Below are 17,525 nucleotides of genomic sequence, written 5' to 3'. Positions count from 1 at the left end.
GGCGACCACAGATGAGTGTCTAAAGAGAAACCAAAAGCTCAGAGTTTGGGGGTGGGGTGAAGCCTTGAACATCAGGTTGCCTCCTAGTGCCTGGGGGGCCAGCTATTAGATTTCTATTTGGTAAGTCTTGTTGGAGTTTTAAGGTTTTTTAGCTGTATATTTAAAAAAACAAGGCTCTTGTGAGATGTTTCATTATTTTGTTATTCTGACATTGCATTGCACAGGAGCACCTTTGCACAGCTGTTTGAATTTTTTTATGAAAAAAGAATAAGAATGCATTCTAAAGGGTTTCTTTAGAAGCAGAACAAGTATTTTATTTTTAATAACAGAGGAAATGATGCCCAATTCTTAGTGCTCATCCTGGCTTTAAGATTAGCAGCCACAAAACCCTCACAAAAAGCTATGAAAGGATTTTGTTAGCAAGATTCAAGGTTAATTCCTGCCTTGTATTCCTGGGCTGCCTCTTCCTTGAGAACCAAAATTTTAAAAGATGATGCTGTTAAGGTGCTACACTCAATATGCCAGCAACTTTGGAAAACTCAGCAGTGGCCAAAGGATTGGCGAAGGTCAGTCTACATCCCAATCCCAAAGAAGGGCAGTGCCAAAGAATGTTCCAACTACCGCACAATTGCGCTCATTTCACACACTAGCAAGGTTATGCTTAAAGTTCTACAAGGCAGGCTTAAGCAGTATGTGGACTTAGAACTCCCAGAAGTTCAAGCTGGATTTCGAAGGGGCAGAGGAACCAGAGACCAAATTACAAACATGCGCTGGATTATGGAGAAAGCTAGGGAGTTCCATAAAAACATCTACTTCTGCTTCACTGACTACATAAAAGCCTTTGACTGTGTCGACCACAGCAAACTATGGCAAGTTCTTAAAGAAATGGGAGTGCCTGATCACCTCATCTGTCTCCTAAGTGTTATGGAAAAATCTAGGTGTGAGGCTGTTCAGTCAAACCAGCTCATTGGGAAGAGCCCGCATGTCCCTTGCGGAATAAAGGAAGGAATCCAGCCACCAACTGGAGCAAATAGCTGTAGACCAAAGTTTATTGCGCAACAGCATGGGGTGACAAAGACTTTTAAAACTTTCCCACCATATCCCAGAATACAGTTCGTAGAGCATCATTGCTACATGATTGTTACATCACTGACATGTCACAATAGCGGAGGGGTAGACAGGGGTTACACTAGTCTAACCTTGGCAAACATGTCCAGACAAGTCCTTGGTACAAGATTAGCATAAGCATGCCCATGTCAGGGCAAGACTCAGGTATAAGATTAGCATAGGCAAACACCTCTGAAGTCCCATCACCCAAAGTACAATAGAACTTCCTTTGCATGTCTGGCCCCTTGGCAAGTTTGGTGATGGGATTAGGCTTTCCTTGGCCCAGCTCGGCAATTGTCACCCCTGGAAACTTCCTGGAGTCCTTTTTCAAGAGGAAAATAGCTTTGGAATGGAGGAAACTGGCAAAGGAGTTGATTTTATATTATTTTTAAAGCTAGGTATCGTATTTTTTGCTCTATAAGACGCACCAGACCACAAGACGCACCTAGTTTTTGGAGGAGGAGAACAAGAAAAAAAGTATTCTGAATCTCAGAAGCCAGAACAGCAAGAGGGATCGCTGTGAAGTGAAAGTAGCAATCCCTCTTGCTGTTCTGGCTTCTGTGATAGCTGTGCAGCCTGCATTCACTCCATAAGACCCACACACATTTCTCCTTACTTTTTAGGAGGGAAAAAGTGAGTCTTATAGAGCAAAAAATACAGTAACTTCCCTGAGCTGTCAAGTTGAAAGGATACATTCAGGCATAATATCTGTAACATTCATTAACTTTAAAGATGTGCCCCCCCTAATTTCCTTAACATAAGAAATCTATATGTGGGACAAGAAGCTACAGTTAGAATTGGATATGGAACAACTGATTGGTTCAAAATTGGGAAAGAGTACAACAAGGCTCCCCGCTTATTGCTCCCCGCTTATATAACTTATATGCGGAATTCAACATGCGAAAGGCTGGAGTGGATGAATCCCAAGCCAGAATTAAGATTGCCAGAAGAAATATCAACAACCTCAGATATGCAGATGACACAACCTTGATGGCAGAAAGCGAGGAGGAATTAACCTCTTAATGAGGGTGAAAGAGGAGACCGCAAAATATGGTCTGAAGCTCAACATCAAAAAACCGAAGATGATGGCCACTGGTCCCATCACCTCCTGGCAAATAGAAGGGGAAGAAATGGAGGCAGTGAGAGATTTTACTTTCTTGGGCTCCATGATCACTGCAGATAGTGACAGCAGTCACGAAATTAAAAAGCGCCTGCTTCTTGGGAGAAAAACAATGACAAACCTAGACAGCATCTTAAAAATCAGAGACATCACCTTGCCAACAAAGGTCCGTATAGTTAAAGCTATGGTTTTCCCAGTAGTGAGGTATGCAAGTGAGAGCGGGACGATAAAGAAGGCTGATCGCCGAAGAATTGATGCTTTTGAATTATGGTGCTGGAGGAGACTTTTGAGAGTCCCATGGACTGCAAGAAGATCAAACCTACCCATTCTGCAGGAGATCAGCCCTGAGTGCTCACTGGAAGGACACATGCTGAAGCTGAGGTTTCAATATTTTGGCCACCTCATGAGAAGAGAAGACTCCCTGGAAAAAGTTGTTGATGTTGCAACCCCAGGTAGCGTGTGTTAAAGTAACTGCTGCGAAATGTGGCACCAGATTGCTTTCTTTTGACACCAAGGGGAACTCCTCTTCTGGGGCTGAAAGCATTGGCATGGTTTGATTTTGTCAGTATTGCAAGGAAGCATAGAAAGAAAGGTAAAAAACACCTATGCAGTTTATTAATGTATCTGTGGTTTTCCCCCTGTGTGAGTTTGCTGATGTCTTCTAAGTTTCCCACTTGTACTGAAGCTCTTTCCACATTCAATACATTTAAATGGTTTTTCCCCTGTGTGAGTTCGTTGGTGTACTCTAAGTTCTCCACTTCGACTGTAGCTCTTTCCACATTCAATACATTTAAATGGTTTCTCCCCTGTGTGAGTTTGTTGATGTATTCTAAGTTTTCCACTTTCACTGAAGCTCTTTCCACAATCTAAACATTTAAATGGTTTCTCCCCTGTGTGAGTTCGTTGATGTATTCTAAGTTTTCCACTTTCACTGAAGCTCTTTCCACAATCTAAACATTTAAATGGTTTCTCCCCTGTGTGAGTTCGTTGATGTCTTCTAAGTTCTCCACTTCGACTGTAGCTCTTTCCACATTCAATACATTTAAATGGTTTCTCCCCTGTGTGAGTTTGTTGATGTATTCTAAGTACTCCACTTTTATGGAAGCTCTTTCCACACTGCATACATTTAAATGGTTTCTCCCCTGTGTGAATTCGTTGATGTCTTCTAAGTTCTTCACTTCGACTGTAGCTCTTTCCACATTCAATACATTTAAATGGTTTTTCCCCTGTGTGGGTTCGTTGGTGTACTCTAAGTTCTCCACTTCGACTGAAGCTCTTTCCACATTCCATACATTTAAATGGTTTCTCCCCTGTGTGAATTCGTTGGTGTACTCTAAGTTCTCCACTTCGACTGTAGCTCTTTCCACATTCCATACATTTAAATGGTTTCTCCCCTGTGTGAATTCGTTGGTGTATTCTAAGTTCTCCACTTTGACTGTAGCTCTTTCCACAATCCACACATTTATATGGTTTCTCCCCTGTGTGAGTTCGTTGGTGTATTCTAAGTGTCCCACTTCGACTAAAGCTCTTTCCACAATCCACACATTCAAATGGTTTCTCCCCTGTGTGAGTTCGTTGATGTATTCGAAGTTTTCCACTTTCACTGAAGCTCTTTCCACAATCCACACATTTAAATGGTTTCTCCCCTGTGTGAGTTCGTTGGTGTATTCTAAGTGATCCACTATCACTGAAGCTCTTTCCACATTCCATACATTTAAATGGTTTTTCCCCTGTATGAGTTCGTTGGTGTATTCTAAGATGTCCACTTTGACTGAAGCTCTTTCCACATTCAATACATTTAAATGGTTTCTCCCCTGTGTGAGTTCGTTGGTGTACTCTAAGTGATCCACTATCACTGAAGATCTTTCCACATTCTATGCATTTAAATGGTTTTCCCCCTGTGTGAGTTTGTTGGTGTATTCTAAGTTTCCCAGTGGTACTGAAGCTCTTTTCACATTCAACACATTCAAATGGTTTCTCCCCTGTGTGAGTACGTTGGTGTATTCTAAGTGCTTGACTATGACTAAAGCTCGTTCCACACTTCATACATTCAAATAGTTTCTCTCCTTTGTGAGTTTGTTCTTGTATTGTCAGTTTCTTTGTTCTTCCCAATGAATTGACAGGTGGCTCCATAGAATTCTGACTTTCATCTTCCTCACCTGTTTGGAAGTCTGGGAGGAAAAAAAAACCTGTTAGACTTTCAAGAAAGACAAAAAGGGAACTGAACAGATGTCAATTCCAATCTGCACCTTCTCTCATTTTAACACCTTCATTCTCCACTGTCCTCTCTAGGTTCCATATTTTTTGAAAAGCAGATGAGATAATGGCAGGAGCAACACATGATCACTCCATTCAAACTTAATAAAGCACCATCGTTTTATAATACAGATCTATGGTGGAATTGCCTTATTAGACACATCTATTTTTTTCTTTCTGAATGAAGAAATGATCTCAGGCTCGAGTAACAGTATTTCCCTTGTGAAATAAATAAAACATAAGTGCTACATGTAACTGTAAAAATATTGCAATATATTGGAAGCTAAGAAGACCTTGCTGGATCAGGCAAAGGCCCACCTAGTCCAGCATCCTCTTCTCACAGAGGCCAACCAGATGCCTGTGGGAAACCGGCAAGCAGGATTGGAGCACAAGAGTCTTCTCTGCCTTCCGGTGCTTTCCAGAAACTAGTATTAAGAAGCGTTATTGCCTAGACCACGAGGGCAGAGCAGAGACGTCAGTCTTATCCTTTTCTTCAAGCTATCCAAGTTGCTGGCCATCACTGTCTCCTGTAGGATAGATTCCATAGATGAACTACGCTTCTGTTTATTCATCTTTTGCAGCCCTTATAGGCAGATAAATGTATTATGGCTTAAGCTTTTGTGGGCTGCAGTCTGACAAAGTGGACTCTTGACCAGGAAAGCTGGTGCCACTATAAACCTCTGAGTCTCTTTGTTGGCTTTGTGTACTTATTTTGAATTTTGCACCAAGGTTGTACCACAGTATCTCCATGGAAGCTTAGGGCCGGACAAAATTACAGGGTGTCAGCTCCGTGAATCTCAAGCCTCTCGTGGCTCCACTGACAGAGCCTGAGAACGTAAGAGATGTGATTCGGTTGGAATGTGAAGCAGGGGAGGAGCAGCCAAGTTGCAGCAGGAGCAAAGAACAAAGAGCAGGAAGAGGGGGTGCCGACGGGGTGGGGACAGACTGTTATCTCCAGTTTGAGGTCTGACACAGAGACCCTGGAAATAGCCTGTCCAAAAAATCGTAGGCTCGAGAGAATCTGCGAGAGGGGAAAAGAAAGCGAAAGTGGGGGCTTCTTTGCTGGAAGACTTGGCAACTGCAAGCTGGGATGAGCAGGCTGAAGACTGAGCTCCACAGTGATTTGTGAGTTTGAGCAATAAACCTGAGATAATTACTACTGGAGTTGTCTCGCGTCTGTGCAGGAGAACCAAGCCATTACAAAGGGGCGCTAAAAATTATTATCCCACTCACTCACTCTCACAAACAACCCCAGTCTCTAAGATTTACACAATTTGCTTATAATTCCAGACACTCTTGGACTTTATATGCCCAATCCTAAGTGTAGAGCCTCCAGCCACAGGAATTCTGTATCATGATAACGGGTCCTTTGTCCCTTAAGCCCACCAAACTGGGGAGGTGCATGCATTTATTGTGTTTTGATGCTGGTGGAATGTATCATTCTGACCCTGTCTATAAAAAATAAGAGTAATAGAAACATTTTAATACATTAATCATAAATAATTATGGGAAGAATATCCATTCCCCTTCATCCGTTTTTCAGGATTGTTGTGCAACATCATTATCATCAATTTTTCCCACCGTGGAAATAACAGCGAAGATTTCAAAGCCTGGAGGAAGAAAATCTTTCCCCACTACTTTAGGAAAAGGATTCAAGAAACAAAGAGCTGCTTTGGAGAAGGCCTCACCCCTTCCTTCTTCCTGTCAGGAACTTCCTTCCATTTGTCTCCTCTCCATCTTTTCCTCTTTCTCCCTCCACCATCCATCTATCCCTCTCCCCATCTCCTCTCCCCTGGAACTCACCAGATTTCTCCAAGGGTCCTGGGAGGGAATGCTCAGAGGTTGTGGGGAGGGATGTGGGAGACAGCCTGAACAAGTCAACCGTCCATCTTCCTCTTTCCATCCTGGCCAGGGTTGCAGGTTCAGTCTCAGCTAGGTTTGCAGGTTCAGCTTCCTGAGGAGTGCAGAATCCAGAGCAAGTTGCAGCTTCCTGGGAGGGAAGAAGAAGAAGCCAAGGGAGTCTGAGAGCCCCTGCAGGGATTCTCCTGCCCAAGACATCCTGCTGCCCCTGGAGAAGTCCCAATTGGGCACCCCCTTCCCAAGAGCCTCCACCCATTTTCAAACACCTTTGCCAATCCTTTCACCTGCCTGTCCCACCTCCCTTCCTAAGGCTGGCATGGTATGCACATTAGTGGCCCTTGGAACTTAAGAGTTAATCTGCAAAGGACTGCTCTGAATACATGGGTGGCCCTTGCATGGAGAAGAAGGAAGCCCCTTGCTTGCATCTGGACCCCCTGGGAGAGGCGGTGGATCCGCCCACTGCTCCCTCTGCCCTCGCTGCCTCCTCCTCTGTCATCCTGCCCTGACCCTTTGCTCTTGTTCCTCAGGGGAGAGAGGCGGCTGATGGAAAGAGCCTTCAAACCCATCCGTTTCCTCCACTGCTCCCCCTCCTGTCCTTTTGGAAAACAGGAGCTTTGGTCAGGAGTAAACCACTTAGATGTTCGCAAGATAAGCACTTTAGAGCATTGCTTGCTCCTACCATGTGTGAGTCTGTCTGCGTTTGGACCTAGTGGACAACATACATATTTACACCACGTGATTCCTTAAAGAGGGCAATTCTTTAAAACTGAAGGCCATTTCTACAAAATGGAAGACTTCCGAAGGCAGCCTTTTACAAGGAAATTGTTGATAGTTTTTATTTTGTTGGAAGCTACCCAGATGGGCTGAGGCAACCCAGTCAGATAGGCAGGATGCAAATAATAATAATAATAATAATAATAATAATAATAATAATTGCTTCCTAAGCCTGTCCTAGGACGCGGGTGGCGCTGTGGGTTAAACCACAGAACCTAGGACTTGCTGATAAGAAGGTTGGCGGTTCAAATCCCCGCAACGGGGTGAGCTCCCGTTGCTCAGTCCCTGCTCCTGCCAAGCTAGGAGTTCGATAGCACGTCAAAGTGCAAGTAGATAAATAGGTACCGCTCCAGCGGGAAGGTAAACGGTGTTTCTGTGCGCTGCTCTGGTTCGCAAGAAGCGGCTTAGTCATGCTGGCCACATGACCCGGAAGGTATACGCCGGCTCCCTCGGCCAATAAAGCGAGATGAGCGCTGCAACCCCAGAGTTGGTGACGACTGGACCTAATGGTCAGGGGTCCCTTTACCTTTTTAAGCCTGTCCTGCTAGGCATGCTGATCAGAGACTCTGTCCAAACAACCCCTTTGAACGCAACAGGACTTCCTATTTTTACTGCTATCAGTGGGAACAGTCAAACCACGAAGCCACTGATCAACCAGAGTTTCCTGTTTTGACCAAGCACAGTTTGAAGGTAGCTTAATATCCCAGCTTATTCCAAAGCTGGCAGCCGTAGTTTCCTGGTTTGGGCAAAATGGAAAGTTTGTTAGTTATGGCTCATAAGAGAGTGCCTGGTTTCATCACAGTTCACCCTCAGGGCCGGCCCAATCATGAGGTAAGCTGGGACAATTAGGTCAGGAGGCAGATGCAGGGAGATATGGGACCAGCACGTTCCCAGCTCCCCTGTTTGTTAGCCTTGCTGCCAGTGCAGGACCACGGCTGGTAAATTTGTGCAACTACCCATGCGGAGTCCTTCTCTTTTCCCCTCTCTCACTAAAGGTTGGGTGAGAGTCCTTCCTGGAGTGATGCATTCTGGTTGTGGAGGCCAGGAGACTGGGGTGGTGGCTACAGTTTTTTGTTTTGAACTTGGGTCAACTTAGGTTTTATCGTAATGCACCAAATGTACATTAGTACAGCAATGTACTAAAAACTGTTCATATTGTAACCCATCTTTTCAGGCTGTGATTCAGTCATCTGAACATGGACATTATCTGAATAAATCTTGCAACGACCTTGCAAGGTAGGCCAGTGTTATTCTACTTGCACTGCACATGGCAGTGCTGAGGCTGCAAGACGTGCCAAGATTTTTATCTCAGTGGGGAGAAAAGAGCATTTTGGAAATGGAGGCAATTTAGAGGAGGAAAATGGAGGTTGGTGGAAGGACCCCTCTTCTGACGTAGCTTCTGCTCTGATGAAATTCAGAGTCCCCTGCAGCTGTTTAGGTAAAGTAAGAACAGAAGGAGATATGATCACAAAACTCCCATGTATAAGAAAGTTTGGTCTAGCAAACCTTTTAAATGTGGATTAGAGAGAAAGTGCAGGGAGGAGGAATATTCACCACCATAGCTAAACAGAACCTCCATGTCGAGAGGCAGTGGACCTGTGACCTCCAGTGCTGGAAACCCAGGCTGTGAATAACAATCATTATGTCACCCAAACAACTCCACCCAGGGAGGAGGGGGAAACATCAAGGTTTATAGAAGTACAAATAATATTTGGGGGGGGGGGACCAAGGCAGAGGGAGGGAAATCCAAAAACAACCCAGTGAGAGGACTGAGCATGTTCAGTGGACAGGGAATGCTGATCCTGGCTGCAACTTCTAGCATGTTGGAAAGGCAGCAACAGATCTTTGTATATGGATAAGGCTGCAACAGACCCACCTAACATTTAAAGCACATGGCTTCACCCAAGAAATCCTGTGAGCTGCTGTTTGTTAGGGGTGTTGAGAACTGTAGCAATAAACTACAGGTCCCGTGGTTCTCTGGGCGAAGCCACGTGCTTTAAATGTATGGGATCTGCACAGCCTAAGAAACAAACAGGCAAAAGGAATATTGGCCAACAAAATCAAACAACCCACTTCATGTGTCCTGCTAGTCCCTGCCGTTTCCATCTCCTGATCTGATCATAGGATGAAGATCTCTGTCTGTCCTGGAGAGAAAGATGCCTAAAGGGCCCTTGGAGAGATTTTTTCAACTCCAATTTCAACTCCAATTTCAACTCCAAGCACAGTGCTGAAATGGGTAAAAGCCCTGATCTGGAAATAAATGATCCCTCTGGCTGCTCTTTAAAGAGGATTTCTAAAGAACAATCTGAAGGGTCTTTTTTCCACAGATCTCACTGCTAATTCAGAAGGGTCCTCTTGTGCTCTTATTTCTCCTCCACCCCAGCACTGGGGTTGGAAGGTCTAAACATGTTGTTTGTGTTTGCAAGACTTGTATGTATGCTAGATGGCATGTCTGGTGAGTGTGTGCAGCACCTCTGGCGTGTGTGCATGTGACTTTATGGTCTGCATCTCTTTTCTGTGTGCGCAATCATGTGCATACATTGGCCACAAAGCTCACTGGAATGTGGCCTCCAGAATAAATGCAGCTTTAAGCCCATAAACGTTTCGTTCCTCCTGCTCTATCAGAAAGAACAATCAAATCTGAGACTATCAGGAGGAGAGAACTGGATCTACAGAGTTAATGCTCTCAACATCCTATGGACACAAACCGCAATGAGATTTTCCATTAATTGCTTTGAGATTTTTTTCCTTAAAAATATGAAGTAGTATAGAAATGAAATGAGTAATAATCTGAACATGAATAATCTGAACAAAGAATCCTCCTTTCCTCTGCCTTCCCAAATCTGGCACTCACTTCAACCCTCAGCCTTCATTTGCCTTACTGAGGAAGGTGGAAATAAAACAATTAATGAAACCAGGCTTAAGCCTGTCTCACTTATTTACACGCAGACACAAGAGGTCACTAACTTTGACAGCTTGAGAAAAGATCAGATGCATTCTCTGGAGTATAGATCTATCAGCTGTTTTAATTGTTGTGACAGATCAACAGAACCTCCATGTGTAGGCACAGTGTACCTTGATTTGGGGCAGGCAAAAGAAGCCATTTCCTTGCTAAATGAACCTGACGGACATCATTGCCACAAGATGCGACGATGGTGGTGGCAAAGAGAGCTTTCAAAGGCGATCAGACTAATTCATGAAGGAGGGCGAAAGATTTATCAATGGCACTGGCAGAGGAAGGGCGGCAGGAGTAGTGGCCTGCAAAGGGTGTCAGGGGGCTGCAGGGTGAGAGGGACACCTCCCTGTTGCACTGCTCTTCCTCCTCCCCCTGCCTCCCCTTCCCTCTCCGCCGTGGGGAGGACCGTCGAAATGGGCTGGGCTCCCTGCTGAGGGACAGGGAGAGGGGCGAAGCAGCAGCTGCCTTGGACCCCTCATTCTGCCCCTTGAGCTCAGGACTGAAGGGAGCAGCTCCCCAGGGTCTCCGGCAGGGTCCGTGCCAGCCTGAGCCAGAGATGTTTGCCCCTGTGCCCTCCTGCAGATGCCCTGCCCCTCCGCTGCGCCCCTTCCCCTTCCTGCCCGGTTGGGGGGGGGCGCCCTGCAGCCTCTGACTCCACTCGGGGCCTGATCCTGCCAGGCCCACCTGCTCTCCTCCTCCTCCTCCCGCACCTCGGACTCCTCGCTCCGTCCCTGCAGCGGAATCCGGCTCCTCTCCGGGGAAACTCGCCAGGCCACGGCCCGCTGCTCCTCCGCTCTCCTCGGCGGGGGACAGGAAAGTGCAGCCGCTCTCGAGTCCCCCTGGCTGGCCCCGTTTCCTGTCTCTCTGAGCATCGGAGCTCGCTGGCTGTGGGTTGGGCCCTGGGAGGCTGCGAGGCTGGATGCGCCCCCTTGCGCTGTCCCTCAAATTTTTTTGTATCATTGGAATCTACCTGGCATCTTATATGATATCCAGAATGTTGGACAAATAAGTCTCCTTGTGATCCGATGTGCAGTCACTGGTTTCCTCATCAGTAAATATTTTCAGAAAGCTGGGACGATGGCACTCTACAGCCATAGCTGTCAACTTTCAGATTTGAGAATAAGGGATCAGCAGACTGGAAAATAAGGGATGAGGAGCCTCACCTGTCCCGGGGACAGTCTACAGGATATCTAACAATCCGGGATAGCAGTGGGAAATGGCACTGGAATAAAGGAATTTCCCACAAAAAAGGGAAGGTTGACAGCTATGCCTGCAGCCCGAATGTGTAGCTGGAGGAGGCAGTCCAGTTCCCAGCTCTGCTGGTTGGGATCATGCAATCACTTCGCTCCAGCAACTGACCTTTCCAAACCCTCCAACATTTCTCTGATGAAAATAGGAACATCCCTTTCCATAAATATAATTTTCCTATTTATACACCGCACATCTTATTACGCTGCCCCAGCCACTCTGGGCAGTTTCCAACATATAAAAAACATAATAAAACATTTAAAAATGTTCCTATAGAGGATTGCCTTCAGAGGGCCGGAGGTTGGATAACTCCATTCCCTCTAACATTTCCTCAATGAAAATAGGGACACCCTAAGGAAAAGCGGAATATTCTGGGATCAAATCTGAAACCAGGACGGCTTCTCTAATTCTAAACAGTGGCACTTGGAGGGTTTCTCTTTCCCTGCTTTTTCTTTCGCTGCCTTTGGTCTCCTGCATCGTTTTAGCAGAGGAGGGGAGAGGTTTTGGCCTTATACTTCTCCACCCCCCACCCCACCCCCAATATAACCAAAAACACCAGGAGACACACACACACACACACCATTTTGGAGGACCAAAAAAAAAATCCTTTTATTTTTTTACTTATTTTTGCAGTTCAATCTACCATATCTATAAATTTTATTGTTTATAGCCAATGGCCACCACAATACAACATGAGCACAAATCACACAGCTACAAAACAAAAGACATTGCATGCACCAGATCAGGATAAATCTATAGCGTCCAAAATTTATTCTCACATTTCTTTCAATGGGAAGGATATAGGGCAGCAGAATCCAGGTGGTGAGGTCCAGATTAGAGTTTCTATCATCCTTGACTGTCATCCCTGCTGGCTGAAGCTGATGGGAACTGGACAACAACATCTGGGGACACCTCAATGACTATTTTGTGATATACAGAATCTACAAAGGATTAAGGCACTGATCCAGAAGACAATGAACTGAGAAGAGGCCCCATCGAATTATCTTGGAGCAACTGTAACTGTAGTTTGTTAGTGAGTTTCCCCAGCCACTCTGGGTGGCTCCCAATCAAGTGTTAAAAACAGTACAACATTAAATATTAAAAACTTCCCTAAACAGGGCTAGCTTCAGATGTCTTTTAAAGATAGGATAGCTGCTTATTTCCTTCACATCTGAAGGGAGGGTGTTTCACAGGTTGGGGGCCATTACCGAGAAGGCCCTCTGTCTGGTTCCCTGTAACCTCACTTCTCGCAATGAGGGAACTGCCAGAAGGCCCTTGGCGCTGGATCTCAGTGTCTGGGCTGAACGATGGGGGTGGAGATGCTCCTTCAGGTATATAGGACCGAGGCCATTTAAGGCTTTAAAGGTCAGCACCAACACTTTGAATTGTACTCGGAAACATACTGGGAGCCAATGCAGATCTCTCAGGACCGGTGTTATGTGGTCCTTGCGACCACTAAATGTTAACAAGCAGAAACCTGTGCAGGAATAGAGACAATACTGCTGATGTGAAAGAAAAATGTTTCATAAGAAACTATAAGAGATTTCAAGTGAGAACATGCGCGTTTGAATCAGCAGAAGATTGTACAGTGGTACCTCGGGTTACATACACTTCAGGTTACAGACGCCTCTTCTATTCTTCTCAGTTATATGATTATGAAAGTAAAGTTCTTTTGAATAGCAAGAGTCTGGCCACTCTATAGTCTGTAAAAAGGAACTATCAACTAGAATACCTATTTGGCTTCCTAGCTATAAGCTACTCTCTTACTTTGGATATCATAAAAATTCACAGACAGACAAACTTTAATGTTGTATACAGTGTAAGGCTGGGGAATTAAGAGGTGGGGAGAGCGAGCGGGGGAGGGGTAGTACACTTTCATTATTTTACGAAGTTCATATGCAAGGTGTTTGTGTCAGTGTGACATGGGTAGCTTCTCTTCCTATTCATTTATTAGTTTTCATTGGCAGTGAGAAAGGTCGAGGGGCCCAGGGCACAGTTGGTTGCCTTCAGTTGACTGCAGTAAAGGTGGTGGAGGCTGAACTATTTTGAGGATGTGAGTTGCAATTTGAAGAAGACGTGAGTTGCAATTTGACATCATCTGGAGGGGCCACAGGTTACCCAACAGGTCCGTTTTCAGCGCCTTCACCTTCTCCTGGCGCAGCTGCCCTTGGAACTCCTCGTACTGAATGTGCTTTTGTCCTGTGGTGCCTCTGCAGGTGGGCTTTTTCAGGACGGAGAGGGCCTCACCACAAATGAGGCACACAGGCATGCCTTTCAGCTCCACAAAGAATTTGTCGTATGTCCATCTTTTTTGAAAATGCGGCACTCCAAATCTATCTTCCTCTTCTTGTGGACACATTGATTGAAACAGACAATTAGGCAGACGGAGTTGTTCGAATATGGGAATCCTATGCTGCCTATAGCCAGCCCTGGTCAGTAATGTGTCTGCAGCTCTTTGAGCCATTGAGGTTTCTGAGCTCTTTTCAAAGGCAGCCCCAGGAAGAGTGTGTTAAACTAACTCCTACGCAATGTGGCACCAGACTGCTTTCTTTTTTTGTAATTATCTGTTTGTTTTAAATTCTGTAGCTTAAATTCTCTTGATGCTTCTTTTTTTGAGAAGGGCCTCTTACGCTCACAAAGCAATGATTTTCAGTGCAGCTTCATAACACTGATTGCGCCCTCACACTGCCCCTTTTTGTGGGGGGATTTGGATCCAGAAAAGTAGCAGATGGGGAAAGGTTAAGCAGAATCCCACCCACCCGCTGCGCCACCCTTAGGTGTGCTCAGTCTTCGCCTGCTTCATGACTCCAGCTTCCATGAGAAGGCAGGATAGAGCAGCAGAAAACAGGAAGTGGTCCTTCAACCGGCCAGGACATCTCACCATTACAGACAGATCCAGTCTCCTGCTGTGGAGTCAAGAGTGGCCCAGGGATGGTGAAGAGAGAAGGGAAAGGGGCCAGGGACAGAAAGAATGGCAGGGCTACAGATGCTCCCTTGAACCCCTCCCCTGACATCAAGGGGAGCTCCTCTTCTGGGACTGAAAGCATTGGGGTGGTTTGATTTTATCAGTATTGCAAGGAAGCATAGAAGGAAAGGTAAAAAACACCTATGCGGTTTATTAAAGTATCTGTGGTTTCTCCCCTGTGTGAGTTCGTTGATGTATTCTAAGGTGTCCATTTTGACTGTAGCTCTTTCCACATTCAATACATTTATATGGTTTTTCCCCCGTGTGAGTTCGTTGGTGTATTCTAAGTGATCCACTATCACTGAAACTCTTTCCACATTCCATACATTTAAATGGTTTCTCCCCCGTGTGAGTTCGTTGGTGTATTCTAAGATATCCATTTCGACTGAAGCTCTTTCCACAATCCAAACATTCAAATGGTTTCTCCCCCGTGTGAGTTCGTTGGTGTATTCTAAGATATCCATTTCGACTGAAGCTTTTTCCACAATCCAAACATTCAAATGGTTTCTCCCCCGTGTGAGTTCGCTGGTGTCTTCTAAGCGATCCACTATCACTGAAACTCTTTCCACATTCCAGACATTGAAATGGTTTCTCCCCCGTGTGAGTTCGCTGGTGTCTTCTAAGTGATCCACTATCACTGAAACTCTTTCCACATTCAAGACATTTAAATGGTTTCTCCCCTGTGTGAGTTCGTCGGTGTACTCTAAGTGCTTCACTTTTGCTGAAACTCTTTCCACATTCAATACATTTAATTGGTTTCTCCCCTGTGTGAGTTCGTTGATGTCTTCTAAGTGCCCCACTTCGACTGAAGCTCTTTCCACATTCAATACATTTAAATGGTTTCTCCTCCGTGTGAGTTCGTTGATGTATTCTAAGGTATCCATTTTGGCAGTAGCTCTTTCCACATTCAATACATTTATATGGTTTTTCCCCTGTGTGAGTTCGTTCGTGTCTTCTAAGTGATCCACTATCACTGAAACTGTTTCCACATTCCATACATTGAAATGGTTTCTCCCCCGTGTGAGTTCGCTTGTGTCTTCTAAGTGATCCACTATCACTGAAACTCTTTCCACATTCAAGACATTTAAATGGTTTCTCCCCTGTATGAATTCGTCGGTGTACTCTAAGTGCTTCACTTTTGCTGAAACTCTTTCCACATTCAATACATTTAATTGGTTTCTCCCCTGTGTGAGTTCGTTGATGTCTTCTAAGTGCCCCACTTCGACTGAAGCTCTTTCCACATTCAATACATTTAAATGGTTTCTCCCCTGTATGAATTCGTCGGTGTACTTTAAGTGCTCCACTTTTGCTGAAACTCTTTCCACATTCAATACATTTATATGGTTTCTCCCCTCGGTGAGTTCGTTGATGTCTTCTAAGTGTTTCACTAAGACTGAAGCTCTTTTCATATACAGTACATTTAAATGGTTTCTCCCCCGTGTGAGTTCGTTGGTGTCTTCTAAGTTTTCCACTTTCACTGAAGCTCTTTCCACATTCAAAACATTCAAATCGTTTATCTCCTTTGTGAGTTTGTTGTTGTATCCTCAATTTTTTTGTTTCCCCCCATAAATTCACAGGTGGCTCCATAGAATTCTGACTTTCATCTTCCTCACCTGTTTGGAAGTCTGGGAGAAAAGAGAAGCCTGTTAGACTTTCAAGAAAGACAAAAAGGGAACTGAACAGATGTCAATCCCAATCTGCACCTTCTCTCGTTGTAACATCTTCATTCTCCACTGTCCTCTCTAGGTTCCAAATTTTTTGCAAAGCTGATGAGACAGTGGCAAGAGCAAAACATGATCACTCTATTCAAACTTAATAAGGCAGCATCGTTTTAGAATACAGATCTATGCTGGAACTGGTTTATTAGACACATCTCTATTTTTATTTCTCAAGTGAATGATCTCAGGCTCGAGTAAAAGTGTCTCCTTAGTATTAAGAAGCGTTATTGCCTAGGACCGCGAGGGCAGAGCAGAGACGTCAGTCTTATCCTTTTTTTCAAGCTATCCAAGTTGCTGGCTCTCACTGTCTCCTGTAGGATGGATTCCATAGATGAACTACGCTTCTGTTGATTCATCTTTTGCAGCCCTTAAAGGCAGATAAATGTATTATGGCCTAAGCTTTTGTGGGCTGCAGTCTGACAAAGTGCACTCTTGACCAGGAAAGCTGGCGCCACTATAAACTTCTGAGTCTCTTTGTTGGCTTTGTGTACTTATTTTGAAATTTGCACCAAAGTTGTACCACAGTATCTCCATGGAAGCTTAGGGACAGACAAAATTACAGGGTGTCAGCTCCGTGAATCTCAAGCCTCTCGTGGCTCCGCTGACAGAGCCTGAGAGCGCAAGAGATGGGATTCGGTTGGAATGTGAAGCAGGGGAGGAGCAGCCAAGCTGCAGCAGGAGCAAAGAACGAGGAGCAGGAAGAGGGGGTGACGGGGGGGGAAACAGACTGTTATCTCCAGTTTGAGCTCTGACACAGAGCCCCCGAAATAGCCTGTCCAAAAAATCGTAGGCTCGAGAGAATCTGTGAGAGGGGAAAAGAAAGCGAAAGTGGGGGCTTCTTTGGTGGAGGACTCGGCAACTGCAAGCTGGGATGAACAGGCCGAGGACTGAGCTCCACAGTGATTTGTGAGTTTGAGATAATTACTACTGGTGTTGTCTCACGTCTGTGCGGGAGAACCAAGCCATTACACAGGGGCGCTAAAATTATTATCCCACTCACTCACTCTCACAAACAACCCCAGTCTGTAAGATTGGCAATTTTACACAATTTGCTTATAATACCAGACGCTCTGGGACTTTATATGCCCAATCCTAAGTGTAGAGCCTCCAGCCCCAGGAATTGTGTATCATGATAACGGGTCCTTTGTCCCTTAAGTCCACCAAACTGGGGAGGTGCATGCATCTATTGTGTTTTGATGCTGGTGGAATGTATCATTCTGACTCTGTCTATAACAAATAAGAGTAATAGAAACAATTTATGTACAGTAATTATAAATAATTATGGGAAACATTTCCATCCCACTTCACCAATTTTTCAGGATTGGTGTGCAACATCATTACCATCAATTATTCCTGCCGTGGAAATAACACCTAAGATTTCAAAGCCTGGAGGAAGAAAATCTGCCCCCACTACTTTAGGAAAAGGATTCAAGAAACAAAGAGCTGCTTCTGAGAAGGCCTCACCCCTTCCTTCTTCCTGTCAGGAACTTCCTTCCATTTGTCTCCTCTCCATCTTTTCCT

General features: G+C 45.0%; 2 protein-coding genes across 2 annotated transcripts in view; both read right to left on the bottom strand.

Annotated features, from left to right (window-relative positions):
* Positions 1-2,758: 2,758 nt before the first annotated feature.
* LOC309361199 (uncharacterized protein) lies at positions 2,759-16,970 on the bottom strand (the record flags this gene model as incomplete). Its single annotated transcript, XM_081896138.1, has 3 exons — positions 2,759-2,830; positions 14,428-15,015; positions 16,947-16,970. 2 exons carry the CDS (start codon positions 16,968-16,970, stop codon positions 14,440-14,442), a joined length of 600 nt encoding a protein of 199 aa, XP_081752264.1. The 3' UTR covers positions 2,759-2,830; positions 14,428-14,439.
* Positions 2,825-17,525, bottom strand: part of LOC309363229 (uncharacterized protein) — a gene marked incomplete at its 5' end in the record, with an annotated part of 97,125 nt that continues 82,424 nt past the window's right edge. Inside the window, one exon of the mRNA XM_081899335.1 lies at positions 2,825-4,398. Coding sequence (XP_081755461.1) covers positions 2,843-4,398 — 1,556 coding nt within the window. The 3' untranslated portion in view covers positions 2,825-2,842. The remainder of the gene's footprint in view (positions 4,399-17,525) is intronic.

The sequence above is a fragment of the Podarcis melisellensis genome (assembly GCF_964234715.1).
Source record: "Podarcis melisellensis genome assembly, chromosome: 2".
Lineage (NCBI taxonomy): Eukaryota > Metazoa > Chordata > Lepidosauria > Squamata > Lacertidae > Podarcis > Podarcis melisellensis.
This window is presented reverse-complemented; position numbering and strand designations above follow the sequence as displayed.